Below are 26,122 nucleotides of genomic sequence, written 5' to 3' on the forward strand. Positions count from 1 at the left end.
CTTAAGAAAGCAAGCCAAACAGACATAACTGACAAACATGAGCTTCCTCCTTATTTAAGGTCTTAGGAAAACCAACTTTAAAAATAATCTGAAATTTTGGGGAAAGCTTCAGGTGCACACATTTATCACAAAATTATTTGCAATACTGAAACAACCGGAAGGAAACTAAACGTCTAACAACACAGAATTATAAAAAGCATACGGCAGTATGGAAACATAAACATGACATATGTGAAAGAGACAGCCAGTGGGAATCTGCTATACGTGCAGGGAACCCAGAGCTGGTGCTCTGTGACCACCTAGTCGGGTGGGACGGGGAGGCAGATGGCAGGGCGGTTCAAGAGGGAGAGGATATACGCCTAGCTATGGCTGATTCATGCTGATGTGTGACAGAAACCATCACAATACTGTTAAGTAACTATCCTCCAATTAAAAGTATTTTTTAGAAAAAGCATATAGTATAAAACATCACAGTTAAGAGAAAAACAAAGCAGGAGACTGTGTGACACGATGCTGACGGTCTTCTAACTGCTCACATAAAATAGTTTTAAGGCTCGGAGGAAACACATCAAAATAACACAGTATCCCTAAGTAGAAGGATTACGGGTGACTTTGTATTGATATTGATCTTCCTGAGCTTCTTAAAAGCTCTAAGTCTGTATTACTTTCACAATCATAAAAATAAACTGTCTTAAATGCCATTTACAATACATGGAAAATGCTCAAGTTATAATGTTAAGGAAAAACACAGAAATCAAACAGTACACAGTGTGAATTTTAACTATCTCAAAATGTGCACTATTTGTAATACGGAACCACTATTCCTAATAGCAAGAGGCTGGAAATAGCAAATGTCTGTAGCAGAGGGATCCACGCGTGTGCCTCCTCGCGGCGGAGCGCTCAGAAGCCGTAAAGGAACAGGAATGAGGACTGCATCAATATCCCGCCCTCAAGGAATCCTTCAAATATACTGCTCAGGAGGGGGTGCGGGGTGGAGGGCGGTGTGGACCCCAAGAGGAAAAACAGGATGCACAGCACCCTGCCACTTAATCAATCACCAGGAATGGCTGCCGACAAGGAAAAGGAGAGAGCAAGACAGAGGAAAGAGCAGATTCATTTTACAGATGTGACGGTGAAAGCATTTGAATGTTTAGATAAGTATTTTAAAATTAAATGAGAGTCTCCTAAAACTAAAAGCACAAGACACAGGAAAAGAATTTAACTGTGCATCAAGCTGACTGGCTAACCAAACAGAGAGGAACGATTTCAATAACGAAAAAGTCGAGTAATCTCTACACCCCTAGTGGGATCTTTCTCCGACGACAAAGGAGGTGCTGCAGAAACCCTCAACTGCTTTCAGTAATCGTGTTGCAGGAAATAATACTTGTATTGTTAATCTGAAACTGTGTGTGTATAAATACATGCATACTTATTAAATAACTAATTACTACGATCATAAGAACCAAGCCTCAGAAAACACAAATATAAAATAAGTTAAAACCTGTAATTCTAAATTTGAATTGGAAACATGAATAGGAACTTACATTCAATTATTTCTTTCCTTTCACTAAAAAAACCTAGAATCAATACTCTCCCTAGCATGCAGGCTACAGTTGCTAAATACCATCGCTCACAGAAAACAAAAACAAAAAAACTTCCATTATCCTTTAAAACAGTGGTTCTCAAAGTGTAGGCCCTAGAACAGCGTTATCAGCACCACCAATCACTGGGCCCCCACCCACACCTGTTACATCAGAAACTCTAGAAAGAGGGCGCACCCATCAATCTGTCTCCATAAGCCCTCCGTGCACGCGTGTTCAGTTGCCAAGTCGCATCTGACTCTTTGCGACCCCATGGGCTGTAGCCCACCGGCTCCTCAGTCCATGGGGATTCTGCAGGCAAGAATACTGGAGTGGGTTGCCATTTCCTTCTCCAGGGGATCTTCCCAACCCAGGGATTGAACCCACATCTCCTGTGTCTCCTGCATTGGCAGGCAGACTCTTTACCACTGAGCCACCTGGGAAGCCCTTAATAAGCCCTCCAGGTGACTCCAAATCACAGTAGAGAGTGCTTTATACGAAGGGATGAGTCCAGACCTTGGGCAGGAATACATAATATGAGCTCAGACATCTCATCATGTCAGAAGGAAAGACTCTATCAAAGACTCCATGTTCACGTCCAAAGAACTCAAGAATCAACTTGAATAAGATTTTTCATTGTCAGAAGATAGGACAATTAGGATATCAAAGATAATGACAATGAATTAATATATGTCAAAAATGTTTTTTTTTTAAATCCATGAGTTCATAATGACTGAAAAAAAACAAAAACCCTTTGGTCACTATGGTAGACAGAATAATGGCCCCCCAAAGATGTTCACACCATAATCCCCAGAATCTCTGACTAGGCTGATTACATGGCAAAAAGTTGCCAATGGAAGTGAGGTTGCTAATCAGCTGACCTTGAAACAGACAGATTACTCAGGTGCCCCCAACATAATGACAAAGATCCTTAAAAGTGAGAGAGGGGAGCACAGAAAAGACCCCATCAGCCAGCTCTGGAACTGAAGATGGTGGGAGTCACAGCTCGAGAAATGCAGACAGCCTCTAGAAGCTGGAGAAGACAAGGAAATGGATTTTCTCCTAAAGCCCTCAGGAAGAATACAGCCCTGCCATGGTAAGACCCACTCCAAACTTCTGACTTCCAGAACCACAGGCTAAGTTTGTGCTGCTAAGCAGCCAAGTTGTGGTGATTTGTTACAGCAGCAGAAAGAAACTAATACAGTCACCTTTGGAAGATTTCAGGGGACTCTTATTTTGTCTTTTCTGTAAGAACTACACCCCAGAGTAACTGTATAGATATGAAAAACAAGTTTTCCTTAATAGAAGTATATAGCTATTATATAAAAGGATTGATGAAATTAAATTATCATCATTTTGCAATTATCAATGGCTAGTAGCATATTAAAAAGCAGAGACATTACTTTGCCAACAAAGGTCCGTCTAGTCAAGGCTATGGTTTTTCCTGTGGTCATGTATGGATGTGAGAGTTGGACTGCGAGGAAAGCTGAGCGCTGAAGAATTGATGCTTTTGAACTGTGGTGTTGGAGAAGACTCTTGAGAGTCCCTTGGACTGCAAGGAGATCCAACCAGTCCATCCTAAAGGAGATCAGTCCTAGGTGTTCACTGGTAGGACTGATGCTAAAGCTGAAACTCCAGTACTTTGGCCACCTCATGCAAAGAGCTGACTCATTGGAAAAGACCCTGATGCTGGGAGGGATTGGGGGCAGAAGGAGAAGGGGACGACAGAGGATGAGATGGCTGGATGGTATCACCAACTCAATGGACATGAGTCTGAGTGAACTCTGGGAGTTGGTGACGGACAGGGAGGCCTGGCATGCTGCAATTCATGGGGTCGCAAAGAGTCGACACGACTGAGCGACTGAACTGACTGAGTAAATCATAAAAACAGGGACTATCCAACACTACATACCTGCTGTTAGACCACCTATGATGTAATCTTGCCAAAAAGTTAAACCTGAATTTGATCATGCACCTTATCTAACTAGCAATTTACTCGAAATAAAGTCAGCAGAGAAACAAGTTGAATGACATTACAAAAATACAATCAACAAAATCTAAAATGTGGAAATAAAGGACAAATGACCCAACTTAGTCAACAAATAAATTACAAAGAAAAAAAAAAGGAGAGAGAACTTGTAGAATAAGTAATAATTAGGAAAGTTAGGGAAGGCCAGTATGAATTCACAAATTCATATTGATTCTACAAATTCTGAGTTCATTTGAACTTTCCTTCCTTCATTCACAGACACACTTGCTCACACACAGAGTTGGCCATAGTTTACTTGGGTGTATATATGTGTATATGTGTGTATATATTTTGTATGGGTAAGTGCTAAGTCACTTCAGTCATGTCCAACTCTCTGTGACCCCATGGACTTTTGTATGAACAGAAGTAAATACAGGTAAGTATATGCCTGTATACATTCTGCATGCGTATATAAAAAAATGTAAACACACATTTCAAACTGCCTACTGCCAAGGCCTGGTAGTGATGATGACGCCCGTCATTCAGACCGTGGTTCCTAAATGCCATTCTCCAACAAAAGAGACCAGGGATCCATAAAGAAATGGTTGATTCCAGAACCGGATGAGGGAAAATACAAGAGTCCAGGACATCTTGTGACCCTAGCAAGTGTGGAAGTGCTCAGAAATGTTAAAGACACAGGAATCAATCTGGAGGAGTTCCCCAAAGCCAAATCTGAGTCAATCTGAACAAGAAAAGAAATCATGGTAATAATGGCTTAACAACCTATAGAATGAAACAAAAATCCATGAGTTCATACGGGTATAAACGGCTGAAGAATAAAAAGCTGCAGAAGGGACAGCCCTTCCTTACAGGAGAATCACAACTCTAAGTGCAGCAGGAACGACGGGCGCCACCACTAAGAAGCTCCAGGGCAGGAACCGCCGTGGGCACGAACCATCAGTGAGAGTCTTAGAGGTATGATGAAAAACAAGACCCTTACGTAGTCTCAAAGTATTTCCCCCAAAACACTATCACAGATGGGGAAGAGTAACTTGATCGTGGAGAATCCAGGAGACCCCCGCCTTAACCAAGGCATCAGCACCAACTTCACCAGAACAAGCTGACATGATGCACCCAGCTTGCCTGTGCTGTTCTTACCAAAAATGCATAACCCCGATCTACTCATGACAGAAATATCAGACAAGCCCAAATGGAAGGTCAGTAACAAAACAATCATCTTGCAAAGGGGTCACAGTCACAAAGGACAGTTGCCGAGCGACCGTCCTCAGTCAGACGAGGCGCGGGAGGCGTGACGGTCAAGGGCAACGTGGGCCTGGGCCAGAAGGGGGCGCTAGTGGGAGACCTGGCAACAGTCAGACGCAGGCCGCGCGTATCGGGACTGCACAGGTGCCTATTCCTGCTTCTGAGGAGCGTCCCACAGGCATGCAGGACATGAACTCCGGGGAAGCAGGACAAACAGGAGCTCTGCAATTAATACTGTTTCACATCTGTCCTCTGCATCTAAAATCATTCCAAAATAAAACCTTTTAAAAGGAGACTTATCAATCAATGTTTGAACAAACTGTTTAAAACAATTTTTAAATTAGGGAAATCTGAACATTAATTGGCTATTTGATAATATTAAGAATTAACCTTTTTGAAATGAACATATTTTGGGTTTTGTTTTAAAAAAAAAACATACTGAAAATCTGATGAAATAATCTGCCTGGGAATTGCTTAAAATACTTGAGTATTGAAAGAGAGGGAGATGGGAGGAAGGCATAGATAAAGGACGGTTGGCTAAGAGTCTCTGAGTGCTGAGGTGGGTGACAAGCGCCAGAGGGCCAGTGCACTATTCTCTCTCCTCTTCTGTGTATTTGAGTTTTTCTTTAATAAGTACCTTTTTTAAAGCAATGATTAAAAATCCAAAAGACATACCAAAATGAATGATTATAGATGATTTTTTAAATTATTTTTTCTCAATTTTTAAAATATTTTATACTAAGTATAGACTACACTCATAATGGGGGATAAACATTTTTAAAGTAACATTTTTAAAAACAGAAACCACTTTAAAAATTAAATGTTGATTTTTTTTTTCTTAGGCAAACAGATGATAAGTTTGTCCTGAACCTTTAATACAAAACAAGCAGGCCAAGAACCTATCATGAATTATCAATGTAAAGAGAAATTCAACTCTAGAGAAAGAAGATTTCTAATGCACAAATAATACTAAAGCAACAGTAACAGAATTCTAAAGTTAAAGAATAAAAACATTCTCCCACCTTAGAGTTGTGCCAACAAATTAAACCATTTTCCCACTGCAGACATTTCTGGAGTCACAATTTTTAGACAATTTTAATTTTGGTTTGGCTTTTTTTCCCCATTGTACTTTATTCCACTACACCACAACCTACAAAGAGCACACGATGAAACATGAAGAAAAAAAAAATTCTTAAAAATTTAAACGTTTAAGAGTATAATGTCCTATGAATATTTTTTAAAAAAATACAAAAAAGAGTGAGGTCCACAGCATGTGGCACCTGGGCTTACAACCTCTCAGCCTCTGAATCCAGGGGAAAAGCAAGATGAGGTCACTGGGGGTGGAAGGGAGGCTCAAGAGGGAGAGGATATATATACTTATAGCTGATCCACGCTGTTCAGCAGAAACCAACACAGCATCGTAAAGCAGGCATCCTCCAACTAAAAATCTAAAAAACAAGAATCGCCCACAGAGCACATACCCAAGCACACATGTGCACGCACACACATGCATGCACACACACACGCGCGTGCACACACACACACACACTTACACACTCACATGTGTGCACGCGCACGCACACACACACACACACACACACACACGCTCACAGGCATCAGAAAGGCCACCAGGACAGAGTCCATCCGTCTTACTGCTGTTACCAGGCCACAGGCAGTTGATGATGTTTCGTGATCACCTGCCTTCCTGAGTGCTCAGCGAGCCGTCCCAATCAGGGTGAGAACGTGCACCAGGGTGGCGGGGGGCCCTGGCTGGTGGGCAGGAGCATGAAGGGGCCCCGGAACTGCCCACATCTGGGCCCAGCCACACCTGGTTCCACTGGTAAGAAAAGCTACTGTGCGTCGAGTCCCAGGATCCCACGTGACCTGCACAGCCCACGGCGGCCCCCACGCTCTGTCCCACCTGCATCCCCGTTACCTCTCTGGCCTCCCCTCCTCCTGCTCCCCCCTTACTCTTCTGTCCAGGCAACCCCGGCTTTCTTGCCATCTCTCTTACATACCACCTAAATTCCCAGCCCAAGACTCATCTGCTTGCACCTCTGTCTGGAAAATCCCCCGAGGCTGCTTCCCCACTTCCATCGAGTCTGAGCTCAAATGTCACTTCTAATCCAGTGTTCCCAGCCCATCCTGCCCAAAAGAACCCCCAGGAGTCCCACCACAGCCTCACTCCCCAAATCCCTTCCTTTCTCTAGTCTTCCTCATAGCATCTGCTGCTGCTGCTGCTAAGTCACTTCAGTCGTGTCTGACTCTGTGCGACCCCATAGACGGCAGCCCACCAGGCTCCACCATCCCTGGGATTCTCCAGGCAAGAACACTGGAGTGGGTTGCCATTTCCTTCTCCAATGCATGAAAGTGAAAAGTGAAAGTGAAGGCACTCAGTCGTGTCGGACCCTCAGCGACCCCATGGACTGCAGCCACCAGGCTCCTCCGTCCATGGGGCTTTCTAGGCAGTACTGCAGTGGGCGCCACTGCCTTCTCCGTAGCATCTGCTAACACGGCGTTTAATTATGTGTATGTTTTGGTTACAGTCTCCACAGCAGAATGTAAGCTCCATGAGGGCAGGAGCTTCTGCACATTCTGTTTCCTGTTGTTTGTCTCCAGCCCCTAGAACGGCAGCGGGCACAGTCGGCACTCGTGGCCGATTTCAGATAGCCGTGAGTTCTCTGACCTCTGTCTTGCCGCTCGCACAGTTCACTGAACCCAGGGCAGATAAGGCAGGACTGGGAAAGCTGGAGGAGGACTCGAGGAGCCACAGGGACTGCAGGCATGTTTATTCTCTCCAGGCGGCAGCAGCCAGGAGTCTTCAAAGACTACGGACATACTAAGACAGGACAAAGGCGGCCCGTGGCCAAGTGGGCACAGGCGCAGTGCTACCAAGGCTGGCAACGCCGCTGTTCACACACAAGGGGCCGGGAGGGAGTGGGGCAGGGGAGGCTGGCTGGTGCCGTGCCGTCAGCTGATTTCTCCACACCTTCCCCCCGAAAGACGCGCAGTCTCTGTCGCCTCCTATTAAGTCTGGGCCGTGGGGTGACTACCACGACCAAAGGAGTATGGCAGAAGTGACACTAAGCCAGTTCCTGGGTCCAGGCTTTAAGAAACTGGCAGCTTCCAACTCATGCCTCTCGGAATTATGAATCACCATTGAAAACGCGTGACTGCCTTAACGCTGCCGTGGCCACACACAAGGGCTCCAGGTGGCAATTCCAGCCGTGTCAGCTTTCCAGCCGCCCTCCAAAACGGCAGCAGAGGTGTGACCGAAGCACTAGGGACCCTCCAGGCCGGCCCATCCACCAGCTGGATGCCACGAGGGACCTGGGCCGTGGAGAGCAGAGAGCAGAAATCACCCAGCTAAGCCCCGCCCAAACCCTTAACCCACAAAACCATGAAATATAATCAAATGATAATCTCTTAAGACACCAAGTTTAGGGATAATTTGTTACGGAGCAACAGATAACCAAAACAGCACTCAATAAGTATCTGTTGGATGACTAAATAAATGAATGAAGCAGATGGGATTCTTCCCATTTTATTTAATGAGCAGACCGGTCCAGATAATTAAAGCAATTCACTCAAGGCCACAGTCACCGAGGGACAGCAGCTATCTGACTCCAAGCCTCTCAGCTCACTTCCACACAAGGACGAGGGTTTGGATTTCTTCAGTATCAGCACTAAAGCAATGATTCCAACACACTCAAATGGTCATCTGACATTTGCTTTTAAAGAAACCCCCCCCTGAAAATTACTGAGAAAGGGACCATAAATCCTGCTGTTAAGCCACTGAGGCAGGTGCAGCTTTAAATTCACAACAAACTTGCCTGCCATCCTAGAAGGAGCCTGTCTGGTTTTCCATTCTAAAATATGTATGTGTTACGGCCAGGTAGAAAGGACACGCTGCTCACGCACATAGCAGTCACAGGCCCACTTACACCGTTTCCCAGATTCGGCTCCCTGCTCATAAAACACTTCTCAGACCCGTATTTGGATGTCTGGTCACACTTCTGTGTGTGTGTTCGTCCATCATTTACTGCATTCTCTAATTCTTTTTTAAATTCAGCTCCCTAGGTTAACAACTTCTTACCTGTTTTAAGTGATAAAAGCTACCAATTAACGCTGTTGCCTTTCCCCTCAACGGAGCTGACCACACGAAAATGGCCCACCTGTTCCAGGCTCCCACAAAGGACGCAGAGTTCTGTCACGCCCCCAGATCGGGGGTTCCGAGTCACAGAAACGGGTGCATCGGAATGTTTTGGGGGTACAGCAGCCTCAGCATGTATCAGGAGCTCAAGGAGAGTCAGAACATCAATGAGCACAAACTATTTCTCTCATAAGCGTTGGTAACAGAACTACTATTTACCAAAGCCAAGGCATTTATTAAAACATCTCTAACCCATAAGACTGCCTACAGGGTAGTATTATTAGTCCTGTGTTTACAAAGACGAAACTAGGGCTTGTGGAGGTTGAGAGATTTTCGCAGAGCTTATAACAAGGAAGTTCAGGGGCTGAAATTCAAACCCAAGTCGGTTTGACTCCAAACTCCGTGCTCTTCTAACTCAACCGTGCTACTGCTGAAGCCAAAGAAAGTGGAAAACTGCCCTGTGACACGGGCCCGCCCTGGGCAGCAATCCACCCCCTGGGGCTGGCATTATAGCTTCTCAAGGACTCAGGGTGGATGGAATAACCAGCCTCAGACACGGCCGCCCCCTGGCCCCCTCGTAATGAACGAGGCAGGACCAAGGATCTTGGATCTCATATGAAGAGCAGTCGGAGAAGGCTCGAAGTCAAACGACCACTGCGGGAAGGGGAAAACGTGTGCCGAGGTGGCCTTGAGGAGGAGCGGCTGCCATGGCAACAGAGAGACAGCCCACGGGCTCGCGGGCTCGGCCCCAGCGGAGTTATAATCAATGTTTAGGGGAGGCATGGAGACGGCATGTCTCGCCTGAGCAAAACAATCAGAACTGAAAATTGATAAACTTGGGTGGCTTCCCCAAACCTCCTTCAATATTCCTGGGCTGTGAAGACAGGCAGACCTAGCCTTGAATCCTGGCTCTACTGCTAACTAGCTGTGAGGCCAGAGATACAGAACATGAATCTTTGTGAGTGTTGTCTTTCCAGTAAATGGAGATATTCATATAGATTCCTAGCATCCTTAATGGAGAGGTGGGTGCCCAGCACAGAAGCGGATGCCCAGGAAGTGATACTGTGTCACCTCCCCGCACCAGCCCCTCCAGGCTGACCTCTCCTCCCAGGCTTCCTCGTGTGGGCCCAGCTGAATCCCATCCAAGGTGCAGCTCTGCCCGCTCGCCCCCGCACACACCTCCCCACCCCACAGGAAACCTGGGCCTGAAGCCCAGCACATCCTCCACACAGAGCCCTTGAGAGATGAGGACTGCAGACTCGGTACCAATACCATTGCCTGGGTCTTCTTACTTAAGTAGTGGCAGAAGTGGAAAAAGAAGAAGTGAGGACGTCGGGCCACCCAGCCAGGACCAGGGCCAGCTAAGCCAGCAACAGGAAAGCCACAGGATCTGAAACCTGGGTTTTTAACTTAGGGTATAGTAACACACCCGTGAGCAAAGCACAGCCCCATGAAGAACCTGGTCTCTGATTAACCGGAAAAGTCCCTCCTCCTTCCTGAAGGAGGCCTTAAAAAGGGGCAGGATGAAGCTGAAGCACTCAGGGCAGAAAGAGAAGAACGACCCCCCGACTCCTACCGCAGCTCAGCCCCTCGTCCCCCAGCCCAGCATACTGCTTCAGCTGTGGCCCCCGTCTGCTCAACTGCAGCCGCTAAGTGCCCTCCAGACTCTGGTTCACCCACCAGAACAGACGCCCTCCTCTGATCCTTGCATCTCTGCCCTGAGCCTTCAGCAGCTCCGAGTGAACTGCGGGACGAAGCTGCCCTAACAAGCAGTCGCTCCCGGCTAACTTCAGGGGGCGGGGGGCAGCGGGGGCTCCCTCCTTGCTTTATCTCACCCAACTGCTCCATCAGCCCCCCAGGCCCCCGCCTGTCTCCATCCATCCCCCCCCAGGAAAGAAAATAATAAAAACCTCTCCAGTTCTGCCTGGAGACAGCACGCTTATCTGACAAGGGCCAATCCCAGGGCCAAGCCTTCCACAAAGCCCTTCTTGATTCCTCTGACCCTCTGCAATCGTCCTCCCAAAATACTACCCCCCACTTTTTCCTACGAACCTCCACAGCACTTTGGAGAGTACTGGGCACCTCACATCCATCGCACCTCCTCCAATCCTCGCAGCAACCGGGCTGCGAAGCAGAGGCTCTGACAATACCCACTCCACCAACCAGGAAACTGCAGTTCAGAGAGCTCCAGCAATTTAACCAAAGGAGAAAAGTGGTGGAATCCAGATTCAAAACCAGGTTTAACTGTGTCCTTTTCACTAAACAAGTGGTTTTTCAAACTGAGCTTGCAAACAAAGCCCTCGGATGAGCAGTGCCGAAGCCTGGCCGGCTGTCTGCATCATGTAACCGCGTGTTCCCAGGCCTTCCTCCAGAAATTGAGTCAGTTGGCTGGAGGAAAGCACGCAAGTTCATAATGGGTTTTAATGCAGGAATCTGCAGATACATCTGTTTACCTGCTTCTAAACAAAAAGACGCGGGGAAAAAATCTGAAGACCCCCTACCCTACACCAGACCACCACCCTTCACGATGAGTGGCCCCAGCAAGCCTTCATGACGCCATCAACAGAGCGGCCTCAATTTCCACCCACATGGGCCACACTCTTTGACTTGAAGATTCCTAGCACCGAGCTGAGCGCTGTCTTTGCATATCAGAGGCTCTCTTACAGCAGATGTGTTTTTTTTTTAAGTGGATTATATGAAAAATAAAATATCCCTATAATCTTAGAATCACATTAGAAATGAAAAGCCAGGCCCTCACACTTCCTTCGCCAGGCAGCTAGTTTGTTTTATCACCAGCCAGGTGGAGAATGAGAAGGTTCTCATCCATCAAATTTCCATCTTATCAGGAGGCTTCACTATGAGAAAGCTTGTCAGTGGTTACCTTTAAACATACAGAGGAAAACTTCGCTAAAATCTTAATGAGGTATAGAAACTCAGTGATGTAAGAACTTTCAGAAAGAGCAGGAGATACTGGTGCTCCAGTCACACTGCAGAGCCTCGTGGCTCCTGGGGACTGAGGCAGGAGGCGGACGTGGTGGGGAGAGAGGGGCCGCCCGGCTTCTTACTGTGACTCTCCCTGAGCAGCTCTGCCTCTGTGTTTTCTCTCCAGAAGAGTTATTTGGACAAAGAATGAGTGAAGTGAAGTTGCTCAGTCGTGTCCGACTCTTTGCGACCCCATGGACTGTAACCCAACAGGCTCCTCTGTCCATGGGATTCTCCAGGCAAGAATACTGGAATGGGTTGCCATTTCCTTCTCCAGGGGATCTTCCCGACCCAGGGATCGAACCCAGGTCTACCGCATTGCAGGCAGACGCTTTGCTGTCTGAGCCTCCAGGGAAGACGAACAAAGAATTGATGTGCTCAAAAAATAAACGGAGACCACTGAAATGAGACAGTCCACGCCACAGAGACCAGTAACCACGTGAGCAGTGTGATTCTGAGCAGGGAGTTCCGTGTGGGTGTCACCAGGAAGCCAGGGGCGGACAAACGGACAAAGGTGGGGAAGTTCAAACTGAGCAGGGGTCAGGGCGCACCCCTCGAGGTGCCGGGCACCAGGCGAGGCACCCCAGCGATGCAATGGGGCACGCCCGCCCTCCCCGCAGCCTGTGCCCGTGCCGGGCTCATTCACGACACCCCAGCCTCGACCCAGGCCTTCCCTGTACCGGAAACCCATCCCCACCCCCGGCCTCAAACAGGGGCTTATCCTTCGGGTCTCAGCTCACACCCACGTCCTCTGTGAAGCCCCCACTTCCCCTCCCCTCTTAGCACGATTTTGTTCTCCGTGCTTCCGAAGCACTCGGGCCAGCCCTCCATGAGCATTCATCATGCTCGACTGAAGCTCTTGTCGGCGTTTCCACTGTATTTCTCTACTAGATTCCTTCAGAGACTGCATCTGACTTGATTCAGTCCTGTCTCCTCAGTGCCCAGGACAGGGCCTGGCACAAAAAATTATACAGGAAAAGCCAGAGATAAAAGAAAGTCTGTTTACGCCCCAGAAAGACAATAGCGATTTCCGATGAGAAGTGATGGAAACGGCCTTCAAAGCCAGCAGCCCCACGTGAGCCACTCACACCCCAGAGTCTGTCACTGAAAAGGGTTCTGATGCCCCTCCTAGAGGGATCAGCGGGTTGCACAAGAACTTTCTCCAGGGGAGAGGTGACTGTTGATCAAAGAAGGAATGTATGGTTTTGTTGCCTTGACTGGTGAAAGGGCAGACCACACTTACTAGCCAGCAGGGTCTGGCAGAGAGTCTCGGGGCCACGCTTTGTCACCCCAAGCCCTGCGCCAGCACCTGCCACACAATTAAAAGGCAACGAAAGACGAAGGAAGAGAAGGAACCTGAGGTGCTGATCAGCGCCCTATGTGTGCTGGGAACCACAGGAGGTGTTTTCTCCTGCCTTAAACTTTATTATCCATTATTTAATTCCAAATTAGACGTCATCAACCCCATTTTAGGGGAGTAAATGTAAGTTGAGAAGAACTAAGTAACTGGCTTAGAAGCTTAGAGTTAAGCACCTACTGATGCTGAGATTCCAACCTGAGTTTGCCACCATTTCCCCGAGTCCCAAAGATGCCCACTAAATCGCTGCATTTCTAGCACCCAAGACCATCGACAACAAAACAGCTACGACTTACTCATCACTGGTGATGTGCCAGGTGTTACGCTAAGTGCTCTATCTTTTCTCATGGGACCCTCACAACCAATGCCTGGTTTTCTAACAAGAGGTGGACATCACGGAGAAGGCAATGGCGCCCCACTCCAGCACTCTTGCCTGGAGAATCCCATGGACGGAGGAGCCTGATAGGCTGCAGTCCATGGGGTCGCTAAGAGTCAGACATGACTGAGTGACTTCCCTTTCACTTTTCCCTTTCATGCATTGGAGAAGGAAATGGTAACCCACTCCAGTGTTCTTGCCTGGAGAATCCCAGGGACGGGGAGCCTGGTGGGCTGCCGTCTATGGGGTCGCACAGAGTCGGACATGACCGAAGCAACTTAGCAGCAGCAGCGGCAAAGTAGCTGGCTCCCAGACCCACCGCTGGCAAGCGACAGAGCCAGGGTTCAAATCCGGCCTGACTCCCACGTCTCTGCATTCTGCCTCTCTTAGGAGGAGCTGGGATTTGCAAAGACTAAATTTCTCTCACAGGTCAGTTAAACTGCACATCTGACAAGGACACTGATTCAAACTCTTCACACCTGACCTTGAAAACAAAGGCCAGGGGCTGGGGGAGAGGAGCTTTGAGCCTTGGTAAAAATCACTCCAGGAAACAGTGGAGGAGAGACAAGGCTGGCATGCTGCAGTTGCAGAGTTGGGCAGGACTTAGCGACTGAACAACAACAAATCACACTACCTCAGGTCTGTGGTCTTAGCCCTAACCAAGCAGTCTACAGACACCGTCTCCAAGCGCCAGCTTTGAATGACAGCTCACCAAGAGATGTCCTGAATGCTGCTGCAACCCCACCCGGGGTCACCCAGCCTCAAACACGCGAGGAGCCAAGAGAGGCTGAGGCTGAACCGCCCCAGAATCAAACCCACCCCTGTCAAAGCACACGGGATCAGCCAGTTGGGTGACGGATACAACTTTAACAAGACTTGGGGGCTGCAGCCGGTAAAACCCATCTCCGCAGAGCTGAGGGCCCAGGTTCTGAAGCACACACTTGTCAGAGTAGCAGGAGACAGGTCTCATAACAGGCGAGAGCGTTAGCAGACAGTCTGGGGAACAGGCTAAATCAACGTCTAAGGACCGGGGCCCTCAGAGGGGGAGGAAGAGCCTGTGACTTGCTCCTCTCCGCCCCCTGCTCACCCGGAGCAGCACAGAGCGCCTGAACCAGAGGCAGCAAACGCAAAACCGAGACGTGCCTGTGCTGTCCTCCACCACACACACGCACACACGCACACACACACACGCACACGCACTCCACCACACACACGCACACGCACACAGGCACACACGCACACGCGGCAGCACCTCGAGTCTCTGGAGCCAAACAAGGTTGTCAAAGCCAGAGATGTGAGAGCAAGGTTGTAAGAAACCAAGCAGCTCCTGTTAGAGCACAAAGTCCCAGTGAAGCCACTCAGTCGTGTCTGACTCTCGTGACCCCACGGACTGCAGCCCACCACGCTCCTCTGTCCATGGGGGGATCCTCCAGGCAAGAACACTGGAGTGGGTAGCCATGCCCTTCTCCAGAGGATCTTCCCGACCCAGGGATCAGACCCTGGTCTCCCACACAGCAGTCAGATTCTTTACCATCTGAGCCACCAGGGAAGCCCCAGACCACAGAAGCTAGGACATTTTAAACATCACAGTCAGAACATCGACTTAGGAATACTGGGGGCGGGGGTCTGATTGTTTTTTGCAAAGGCCTCCTGAATTTCTTTAAAGAGTTCTGGGTCCCTCTGCTGGTGAGGAGGTATAATACAATAAAGGGGATATATCTGTGAGACCCTCACTTTTTGACCTTGTTCTTTTTTTTTCGTGAATAGCACTCCCGAGGTAGAGGCTGAAGCTTGGATTCACGCGAGCCTACCCACAGTGCCTGCACACTGCAAATGCTCAGCAACGGTCCCCTCAACAAACAAACGAGCAAGCTGCAGATGACGACACAGGCCGGGGAGCCTGGCGTGGGTCACTGCAATCACAGGCGATTAAAACAAAGCTACAGACAGTGAACTGACTCTCCCGGCCAAACGTCTCGGTGTTCACGCACCATCAGACACCGTGAATTCAGACGCCTCAGATCCAAGTCGCATCTTCGACAGGCACTGTCTCCTTCCAAAATGCTTAGCAGGGGGAACAATGAGGCGGCAGTACATGGTTTTGGCACAAGCACAGGATGGTTCGATCACATCCAAGAGAGGCTGGCTCGACCCGTGCTGCTCGACAGGGGTCACTGCAAGGCTTCAAGTGAGGGATCGTCTCAAGACAGAGCTGCAGGATTATTTCCCGCTGACTTTGTGATTCTTGTCCAAGAAACGAGAACACTGGGAAACAGCGAGACAGTCCCGGGGACTGAAAGCCTAAATACTTACAGGCTTACCCGACTTGGATGACATTGATCTGGCCCTGGGCAAAATTGCTTTTATTGAATGGGGTATTGTTGAGGGCTCTGTATACTGCTCAGAGAACTGTTCATAGAAACCCACCAGAGGCAATACTTCCCTTAGGCCTCAGTGCCAGCAAAGGCTGTCCCTTTATCTTAATGTCTTCATCTTTACAGACACTGGAGACCTTGTAACTACATTTCCCTTTTTACTGTCGCTGCCAGGAACGACCAGCCGGGTGTTAAGTCCCGTCTCTAGCACTGCGACCACGATCACAGTAGGCATCTCTCCTGCCTCACCTGCTTCCATTTCACTCGTCATCCTCATTTTTCTGTGACCCTAACGCATTTAATTTTGACTGTCCATAAATCTCTGAAAATGTTTCTGAAACACAGAAACAATGACAAGTTTGAAAGCTTCAAATAACCCAGACACAAGGTGGGTGGTCTTGAAAACAGATTACTGTGGTCCACTGAAAAGCTGAAATTATCAGTCCCCCTGGCTGTCTACTTTGGAACGTATCTTCTTACCAGTGTTTTTCAGCTCCACCTGTGGGAGGCAGGCGAGTTCAAGTACCTGCTGAATATTCAAGAGTCCTGGTGGGGAAAGCTTTGAATATGCACTCGGACAGCCCAGAAGCCACACCCGTTGCAGAGGAATAGGCTCCTTCTGCCCTGGCTTCTCGGAGCCAGTCTCTCAGGCCACACGCCTGTTCTCATCTTCCTGTCTTGGGGCTCTCTGCAGACAATCCATTCTCCAGATGCCCACCAGACAAGGCTCTCTAAACTGCACACCTGATCCTAACAACCCTCTCCTTAAGTCCCCCTCAATGGGGGCCACACTCCGTAGAGGTCACGTCCACTCCCCCAAACCGTGACATGGCCCTCTACAATTCAACCTCTCTCCAGGTTAAATAAGCACCATCCACTACCGCTCCAAACTCTTCCTCCACCAAACACCACTCTCTCACACCGGTGTACCGTCGTCTCCTGTACAAAGCCCTCCTCTCCCTTGCCTACGTCATAACCTTCAACTCAAACTTCAGAGCTAGTTCAAAGGTCCCTTTCCCTGGGAACCTTCTCTGACCCTGCTCCGTGCTCCCATGCTTCTCTGCTCCTGTCTCCTTTCGGGAGCTGTCCCCAGGCCAAGCAGAGAGCCTGCACAAAGCGCTCAGTGTGGCTGGACGCACGAATGGACTCCTCCTTTGCCAAGCCAGACACAGAGGCCACGAAAAGGCCTGGGCTTGTTTGCGTCACTCCAAAAGCAATGGCAATAGCAGCTGCTGAGTGGGAGGCTCTAGTTAACGAAGAGCTTAGTTAACAGAACCAGCTGAGAAGACACACGAGGCTGGTGGCCACGCTCTGCCTCTGCGCGCATCTTTGCACCAGAAGGTAAGGTCAGCCCAGCACATTTTCCCAGACCCTGAACAAGCCAGTGCCCCCAGGATCGGGTACAGAACACACTGATGAGACGGGCACAGCAAATTCCCGGGATGAAGCCAGAAGTTAAGTGGAGATTCGGCTGTGACGCAATACATGCAGCACAAAAAAAAAAACACAGCCAGATTGTCCTGTAAGAGACAAGCACGACTTAATGTAGCAAAGCAGCCGTGATGAGACGCAAGGATGCTGCGTCACGGCCATGCGCAACGGAGGTGAACACAGAAGCACTGGAGCCCAGGGCCCGGAAGGACAGCCGCGCTCTCTGGGGAAGCGCTGATCCCTTCCCAGCTCGGGGTTCTGGGGGAGCCGCCAGTGAGCACGGGCTCACACCTGCACTCGCTTCTGACGAAGAACAAGCCTGTGACCCGGGCTGAGCCTCTCAGCAGCTCAGCCCTCGGGCCTCCTGACCAGGGCTGAGTGCGCGAGTCCTCCTTCCTCTCTTGCAATAAACTGAGCAGTGGCCGTCCCAGCAGGCCTGGCAGTGGTGGGTCCACCACCCGCAGCTGGAGTCGAGTGGACGCCAGAAACAGAAGGCAGCTCTCAAGACACAGGCTCGGTCCTGGCAGAGTTCCTGCCAGCCCTGTCCTTCTAGGTGTTCAGTTATCCAAAGTAACATACTCCTTTTTCTGCCTAAGTTCCCTAAGGAACGGAGTTTCTAGCCCTGCAAAAAAAGAAAACCTCCCACCCAGAGTAGACCTTGATCCAATTCCTCCCTCTCCCCGTCATATGCCCCTTCCACTTCCTGCCAAGCATTCCCTGCCTCGTTATGAAGATGTATGCATACTACTTAGAAATCTTATCAACTGCAGTCCAAAATTCCTTTAGGAAGCATCAGGGTTTTCATGAATAAGTGAATTATGGAACCAACAATGTCTAACAATACAAGGATGGGTGAATAAATTACAGCGTACCACCGTGATATAAAGTTATACAGCCATTTCAAATGTTTACCAAGAGTAAGTTATAAGGTAAAGAAACAATTACGTATTTTATAGGGGGGTGTGTGTGTGTGCACACGTACACATGCATGCCTATGTAGCCCCCAAATCCAATTTCTACTGAATAAACATTTTTATAATGATAGTGAGGAACAGAGGGGATAAACTAAACTAAGGGGGAAAGAATTATCCGACAGTGAAGGATCTAAGAACTGATTATGGAAACTGACCTCTACAGAAGGACCCTTTCTGGCCAGTTTTTTTTCACTCATCTACAAAGCCACACGACTCAAATCTCACACTGCTCACTCGAGTGTCATCTCCTCCGAGAGCACGGGTCCCCAACCCCTTCAATCTGATGTCAGATGACCTGAGGCAGACCTGATGTTACAATAATAAAAATAAAGTCCACAATAAATGTAGTGAGCTTGAATCATCCCCAAACTATCCTCCCTACCCCCGGTCCATGGAAGAACTATCTTCCAGGAAAATTGGTCCCTGGGGCCAAAAAGTTTGGGGACCGCTGTCCTAGAAGTTTTCCTGACTGCTCTCTCCCACAAGGATCTTCTGTGCTGAACACATAAGCTGCATGAATTAGCGCTGGGTCTCCACTGCTTTGCATTTTGCCATGTATAACATTTTCATCTCCCTTAAGAAAAAATTAAAACATTCAGAGATCGTGCCACATATTTCCATCAGCATCTAGCCCAGATACATTTGCTGCTCAGTAACACTGCATAAATACGAGAAAAAGGTTTTTTACTAACATGCAATAAACTGGTAGACTCCAGTACTGCTGGTGAAGCATAGATTAATCCGGCCCTTTGAACAAATAACTTGGCAGCATGATTAACTAGTGTCAGATATTTGTATCATCTGGCCCAGTGATCTCACTCCTCAGATCCTCGGCATTTCAAGAAAACAATGCCTTACAGCCCAAAGACGGGCACTGCGGTACTACTGAGACAGGCAAACTGCCTGAGAGAGCAGGAAATCATCAAGTAAGTCATGTGGAATCTACTCCATGAAGCGCATGCACCCTTCAGCAGGATGGCTCTGGAGCCTAAACACCAGGGTGAGATGGCCATGAGAGAGAAAGGCACGGGGAGATGCTCACGGCGAAGCAGGCGACCAAACAACACGCAGCCTGATTCAGCCGGGCCCCCATGCAGCAGGGCTGAAGGGTGACACTCCAGGAGGCTTGTGGAACTTCAGGCGAGATTTTTTATTTTCCTAAGTTTCCATTTCCTGGTGGCTCAGACGGTAAAGCATCTGCCTGCAATGTGGGAGACCAGGGTTCAATCCCTGGGTCGGGAAGATCCGCTGGAGAAGGAAATGGCAATCCACTCCAGCACTCTTGCCTGGAAAATCCCATGGACGGAGGAGCCTGATAGGCTGCAGTCCATGGGGTGGCAAAGAGTCGGACACAACTGAGCGACTTCAGTTTCAGGTTTCCATTACTGCTCTCTTGCCTTCCTGGGATTTCTGTTAAAATAGACAAGGCTGGTATTTCACTCCCCTTGTTGGTGTCAGCATTAGGACTTCAAACTATGGATCCTGATGTCCCATCCCGGCTAAGGGCAGCCACCAGAGGACCCTGGAACCTGTGGGCTCTCCCTGGAGCCCTCCCATGACTCGACCTTCCCAGGCCCCCGTGCTGGGAACTCACTGAACCTGAGTGTCAGTGATCACTCAGCCTCAGACCCCATCCTACCCGACTGCACCAAGGCTTTGTAACCGGATGTGACTCTCGGGATGCTGAATGGGAAATACAACGTGTGCGTGCTCAATCGTGTGCGACTCTGAGACCCCATGGACTGTCCCCTGCTAGGCATCTCTGTCCGTGGAATTTTCCCGGCAAGAATACTGGAAGTGGGTTGCCATGTCCTGCTCCAAGGATGCTGAATACTGAAGTTCAGATGTAATAGAAATCACAATAGAAAACACACGTGTTTGCCTCAACAGGCTGTCAGTTACGATGGCCAAAGACAAGGTCCAGCCCAAATTTCCATCTACGGTCAATGGATAAGTAACCATAAACTCACATACTAGAGCAGTACACAGCCGTGAAAATAAACAAAACACGGCTATGTAACCCCAGGTGAGTACATCTCTCAAAAAAAATAAATACAATAGAAACTGTAAGAGATAATTTTTGTCTACCAAATTCAGAGAGAATTTTTTAAAATACTAACACTCAATGCTAAATAGAGCAGTCTTTTAAAAAGATCACTCTCCTCTAGGGAGCATGGTATAATCTTTCTGGAGAACAATTTGAATGTATCTATAAAACAGCATTAAGAACATGCATAGTCTTTGACCGAGTAATTATACCTCTATCAGTACATAATCAGTTGATAAGTATTTATGTACAATGATGTTTCTTACAGGACTTGTTACAAAATGAAAACTATACATCCTACAGTAAGGACTAGTTAAATAAGTTGTAGTGCATTCAAGCGATGAACTACTGTGTTCACATATTAAAAAAAAAAAAAAAGTTTCTGAAGAAAACTCTTAACGGCCACACACCAAAATAAAAGAATAAAAAGCAAAACAGAATACAAAAATGCATTTTCAGGGACTTTCCTGGTGATCCCGCGGTTAGGACTCTGTGCTTCCAATGTAGGGGGCACGCGCTCAATCCCTGGCCAGAGAACTAACTTTTTTTGCTGCATGGCCAAAAAACTTTAACAATGCATTTTCAGCTCGATACTAATAATGTGCACGTGTGTGTCCGTGTCTGTGAGAGACAGAGAAAAGGACTAGAACGTCAAACAGTTAAGACCGGTCATTTCTAGGTGATGAGAAGACAAGTGAAATATTTTCTATTTGGGGCGTTTTTCTAAGTTTTCAGCAATGAATATCTATCTCCCTAAAACCAAAACCAGCCACATAGCCCCCAGGCTTGTGGGCCTATTCCAGAGGGCAGCGGCAGCACTCACGTGGATGGTGTGGTCTCCCTTGCTCCTCTCTTGGCGGGCTGCCTCCAGCGCCTTCTCCAGCCTCTCCCGTTCCTGCTGCAGGTTGCTCAGCTCCTGGGTGACCTTCTTAATGCTCCTTCGCAGTCTGTGGTTCTCTGTGCTCTTGCTGAGGTTTTCTGAGTGCAGCTCAGCCAAAAGGGCTGCCTTTTCTAACAGAGCAGCCTCGTAATCTTCAGAGCCCTAGAAGAAGAAGAGGGGAGGGGAGCTGGGTTGATTATCACAGCTCAGTGAACAAACCAAGAAACAGGTGCTCCTCGGTCACCCTCGGGGCTGGGGTGGGGGGCGGGGGGCGTGGAAACAAACCTAAACAACATTCAGGACCCAAAGAAAAATTACATGAATGTTTTTAGATAACACAGGGCATCCTTTATGATACGCTGCTGATATTAAGGGGGGGAAGACTACAGTTATTGTGTAAAAGAACTTTTTTTTCTAAAGACGAAAAAGAAAAGCACAAATGTTGGTAACTCTCTTAAGTGGGATGTGAACACATGATTTTTTTCTTCTCTGTATTTTCAAATATAGGGTTACTGAGCATGTTATTTCTATAATAGCTTTAAAAATTGTTATTTTTAAAAGATAGAAGATAAAGAATTTTATTTAAAAGGCAGAGATGGAGTCAAGCACGAGCAATGTTCATCTCTGTTAGGATGGCTCCAATCCAGAGTCATCCAGAGAAAAGGGAATGGGAGGCTTTAACTTCAGCAGAGTCAGATGGCTATACGCATCAAGAACAGGTTTATCTCATTAATACAGTTCAGCAGAGAAAATACATATGTGACTATCAAGCATACGAAAAAATGTCATAACTCACCAATAATCAAAAAGAGCAAATTAAAAACGACCTTTCACATAACAAGGGAGATTGTTGTAATGAGACTACCCAGTGCTGGCGAGCTCACTGTGAAACAATACGATCAACATTCACCTCTCTAGACTGGCCAAGCATCCAGAAGCCAAGGATACACTGACAGGACTCCCTGAGGACAGGTCCCAGACATCAGGCGTGAACACACTGTGCAAAGAGGTTCACAACCAGCCCCACAATTCCATTCCTAGGATTCAATCTCAGGAGAAGAATTCAAAATATACAGGGGGGAAAGCTTTATATACAGTCATTCATCACAGAATTACACAGAATAAAAAATAAGAAACAACCTAAGCGTGCAAAATATAAAAATGAATAAAATATGACAAAGCCACATGATAAAACCTTAAAACCATTATTTACAAAGAGCTGATAATATGTGAGGCAACAGTTAGAACTGGACATGGAACTGGCAGATACACTGGTTCCAAACTGGGAAAGGAATACATCAAGACTGGATATTGTCACCCTGCTTATTTAACTTATATGCGGAGTACATCATGAGAAACGCTGGGCTGGATGAAGCACAAGCTGGAATCAAGATTGGCGGGAGAAATATCAATAACCTCAGATATGCAGATGACACCACCCTTACAGCAGAAAGCAAAGAGGAACTAATGAGTCTCCTGATGAAAGTGAAAAAGGAGAGTGAAAAAGCTGCCTTAAAACTCAACATTCAAAAAACGAAGATCATGGCATCAGTCACATCAATCCATGGCAAACAGATGGAGAAACAGTGGAAACAGTAACAGACTTTATTTTCTTGGGCTCCAAAATCACTGCAAATGGTGACTGTAGCCATGAAACTAAATGACACTTACTCCTTGAAAGAAAAGCTATGACCAACCTAGACAGCATATTAAAAAGCAGAGACATTACTTTGCCGACAATGGTCTGTCTAGTCAAAGCTATTGTTTTTCCAGTAGTCATGTATGGATGTGAGAGTTGGACTATAAAGAAAGCTGAGTGCTGAAGAACTGATGTTTTTGAACTGTGGTGTTGGAGAAGACTCTTGAGGGTCCCTTGGACAGCAAAGAGATCCAACCAGTCTGTCCTAAAGGCAATCAGTCCTGAATATTCACTGCAAGGACTGATGCTGAAGATGAAACACCAATCCTTTGGCCACCTGATGCCAAGAACTGACCCATTTGAAAAGACCCTGATGCTGGGAAAGATTGAAGGCAGGAGGAAAAGGATTACATGACAGAGGATAACATGGTTGGATGGCATCACCGACTTGACAGACATGAGTTTGAGTAGGCTCCGGGAGCTGGTGATGGACAGGGAGGCCTGGCGTGCTGCAGTCCATGGGGTCGCAAAGAGTCAGACACGACTGAGCAACTGAACTATGTGAATATTTCTAAGTCAGGATGTTATATAAAAAAAGACAACCCCAAAATCAAATGCAAACGAGCTAAAAAATAAAAGCTATGCCAGAAGAAAACCAGGGAGGAGAATCATCAAAGTATTAATAGTGGTTGGGTGATTACGTGATTTCCCTTTTTTCCTTCTTTCTAATCTTCGGGAATAAAATTATATACTACTCGTAATAGAAGAAAATAAACTTCTTTCTAAAATGTGTCTTTTGAATTAGATTAAGGACAAGATTAAAAATTTTAGAGCAAGGGACACTTGAGCTGTCAAGGTCTCAACGCTGACTGTAGCACAAAGGTACCGGCCCCAGCTTCTGGGCCTCCCAAGAAATCTAGTTCTGCCTCCGTCGACAGAAAAGCCCAGGTGTTCACAGAGGTGGGCTACAGCCACAATCAATCTGGAGGTGCAGGGGCTCTGCTGTTCGTGGGCCCCTACAGCCAAGCCGCATGGTCCCACGTTTCCCCAACTATTCTCGAGGACGCAGCGCCACAGACGGAGGAAGAGCACCAGTCAGACTCCAGAGTGGGCTTCACAGAGGCTTTTGCTTTCCGTTTCCTTTAAAACTGAAATAAATGAGAGAAATGCGAAAACCTAGGCCACATTCCACCTCACCCCAAAAAGGAACTGGGGCAATGCTTATCTAAATAAACTCAAAAAAGAAGGTAAACAATGATTTGGGGAAATGCTCACCTCGAACAATTTTCATAGTTACCTCTTATTAAGTAAGCACTGATAATACATGACTGACTAAACCAGGCGCTTTTACAAGTATTGTATCTCTGTCTCTCACACCAACGCTGGAGAAAGCAATGGCACCCCACTCCAGTACTCTTGCCTGGAAAGTCCCATGGACGGAGGAGCCTGGTGGGCTACAGTCCATGGGGTCAGGAAGAGTCGGACACAACTGAGCGACTTCACTTCCACTTTTCACTTTCATGCACTGGAGAAGGAAATGGCAACCCACTCCAGTGTTCTTGCCTGGAGAATCCCAGGGACGGGGGAGCCTGGTGGGCTGCCATCTATGGGGTCTCACAGAGTCGGACACGACTGAAGCGACTTAGCAGCAGCAGCACACCAACCCGACAAAATACACATTATCATCCCTCTTTAAGTCACTAAGGCTCAGACTGATAAATGACTGGCCTGTCTTCAGACCATAAGGGATTAAACCTGGGATTCAAATGACTCCAGAGCCTGTGCTCTTTCCAGGGCCTTTTCCACCTCACCCATTCCACGGAAGTTTCCAATTAACACCAATAAACTACAAAAAATTAAAACAAGAAGACTGAATTCAATGGGGGAAGGCTAGAGACAAGAATACCAGTTCAGAGTTTGTTAAATATAGCGCAGCAATGGTTGTTATTTAAATAATAGATATTAATAAAGTGATCAAAGTCCTGTGGGAAAACCATGTAAATAACAACACAAAGCCTCTTTAAAAAATCTAAGTTCAAAGAAATCAAATTCATACAGCCAACTCACTCCATGAAAACACTCCCCATGCTACTTTCCTCTGAGACGGCCCTGGGAGAGCTTCCCCGGAGAGGCTGCTCTTTGCCTTTGTTTCTTGACGTTCTCCTGCAGGACAGCCTGGCTTCTGGATTCCATTTCATCACTCAAGCGCCTAATGAGCAGGTGGCGACATTGGGCCCAGTGGGACATGGCCAGAAACCAAAGCCCAAATAGTATCAACCAATTGTTCTCCACAGTGTAAAAATGATGAGTTCGCTGAAAAGAGCAGAAGGCCCAGAGTTCTAAGGCCAGTTCAGACTGTGTGACCAGGGAGAAGTTCATTTCTGTAAAGTTCGTTATCTTACTGTGAGACTGATCACTATTTCACAGGATTGTTGTAAAGGTAAAAGATGATAACATACAGTCTTATTTCAGCTGGGGCGGGATAAATAAATCCAGGCCCCCTCTGCCGTCACTTACTCTACTATCTTTCAATCAACAGATAATAAGGAGACTTTCCTCAAGCTAAAAGCTACGTGTATGTCATTAACAGAATCTGAAAATAGACCAAAATAAATACTACTGTATTTTTATGCCAGAACTACACCACCCAACTTAAGGATGAGTTGACGTTTACTGAGTCACTACCTGTGCCCAGATACACACTCTACTTAACCCTGATAAGGATTAGGGGACGTAAGTGTGACTGTCTGGATTTTATGATGTGTAGGCAGACTGGAGAGTGCAAATTCGTTCACCAAGATGAGACCAGCTGGCGAGGCAGAGTCAGACGCACGTCCACGTCCCACCTCAGGTTCTTCGCAATGAAAATAAGATGATACACACAGGGGACTATATGCAGCTGTTTAAAAAGACTGTATAAAAAGTGCACGCGCGCACACACACACACACACACACACACACTCACAAACAAGTGGTGTCAAACTGCTGAAATCTGAGTGAGGTCAGCAGACAGCACCAATACCCTGGTCATGACACAGTCCTACGGTCACACAAGACGCTCACTGCGGGGGAACTAGGTAAGGAGCAGGCAGAAAT

At 47.5% G+C, this 26,122-nt stretch overlaps 1 protein-coding gene across 9 annotated transcripts in view; it reads right to left on the minus strand.

Moving 5' to 3' along the window:
• The window catches only part of CDK5RAP2 (CDK5 regulatory subunit associated protein 2), a 182,635-nt gene that overhangs the window by 97,583 nt on the left and 58,930 nt on the right, over positions 1–26,122 (minus strand). For 8 of the 9 annotated variants that reach the window (XM_061426676.1, XM_061426677.1, XM_061426679.1 and 5 more), the window contains exon 12: positions 21,331–21,549. In XM_061426676.1, the coding sequence (XP_061282660.1) occupies positions 21,331–21,549 (219 nt within the window). Of the gene's footprint in view, positions 1–10,645; positions 10,862–21,330; positions 21,550–26,122 lie in introns of those variants that run through there. The other variant, XM_061426681.1, reaches the window with a different exon arrangement.

The sequence above is a fragment of the Bos javanicus genome, chromosome 8 (genome assembly GCF_032452875.1).
Source record: "Bos javanicus breed banteng chromosome 8, ARS-OSU_banteng_1.0, whole genome shotgun sequence".
In the NCBI taxonomy this organism is placed as follows: Eukaryota; Metazoa; Chordata; class Mammalia; order Artiodactyla; family Bovidae; genus Bos; species Bos javanicus.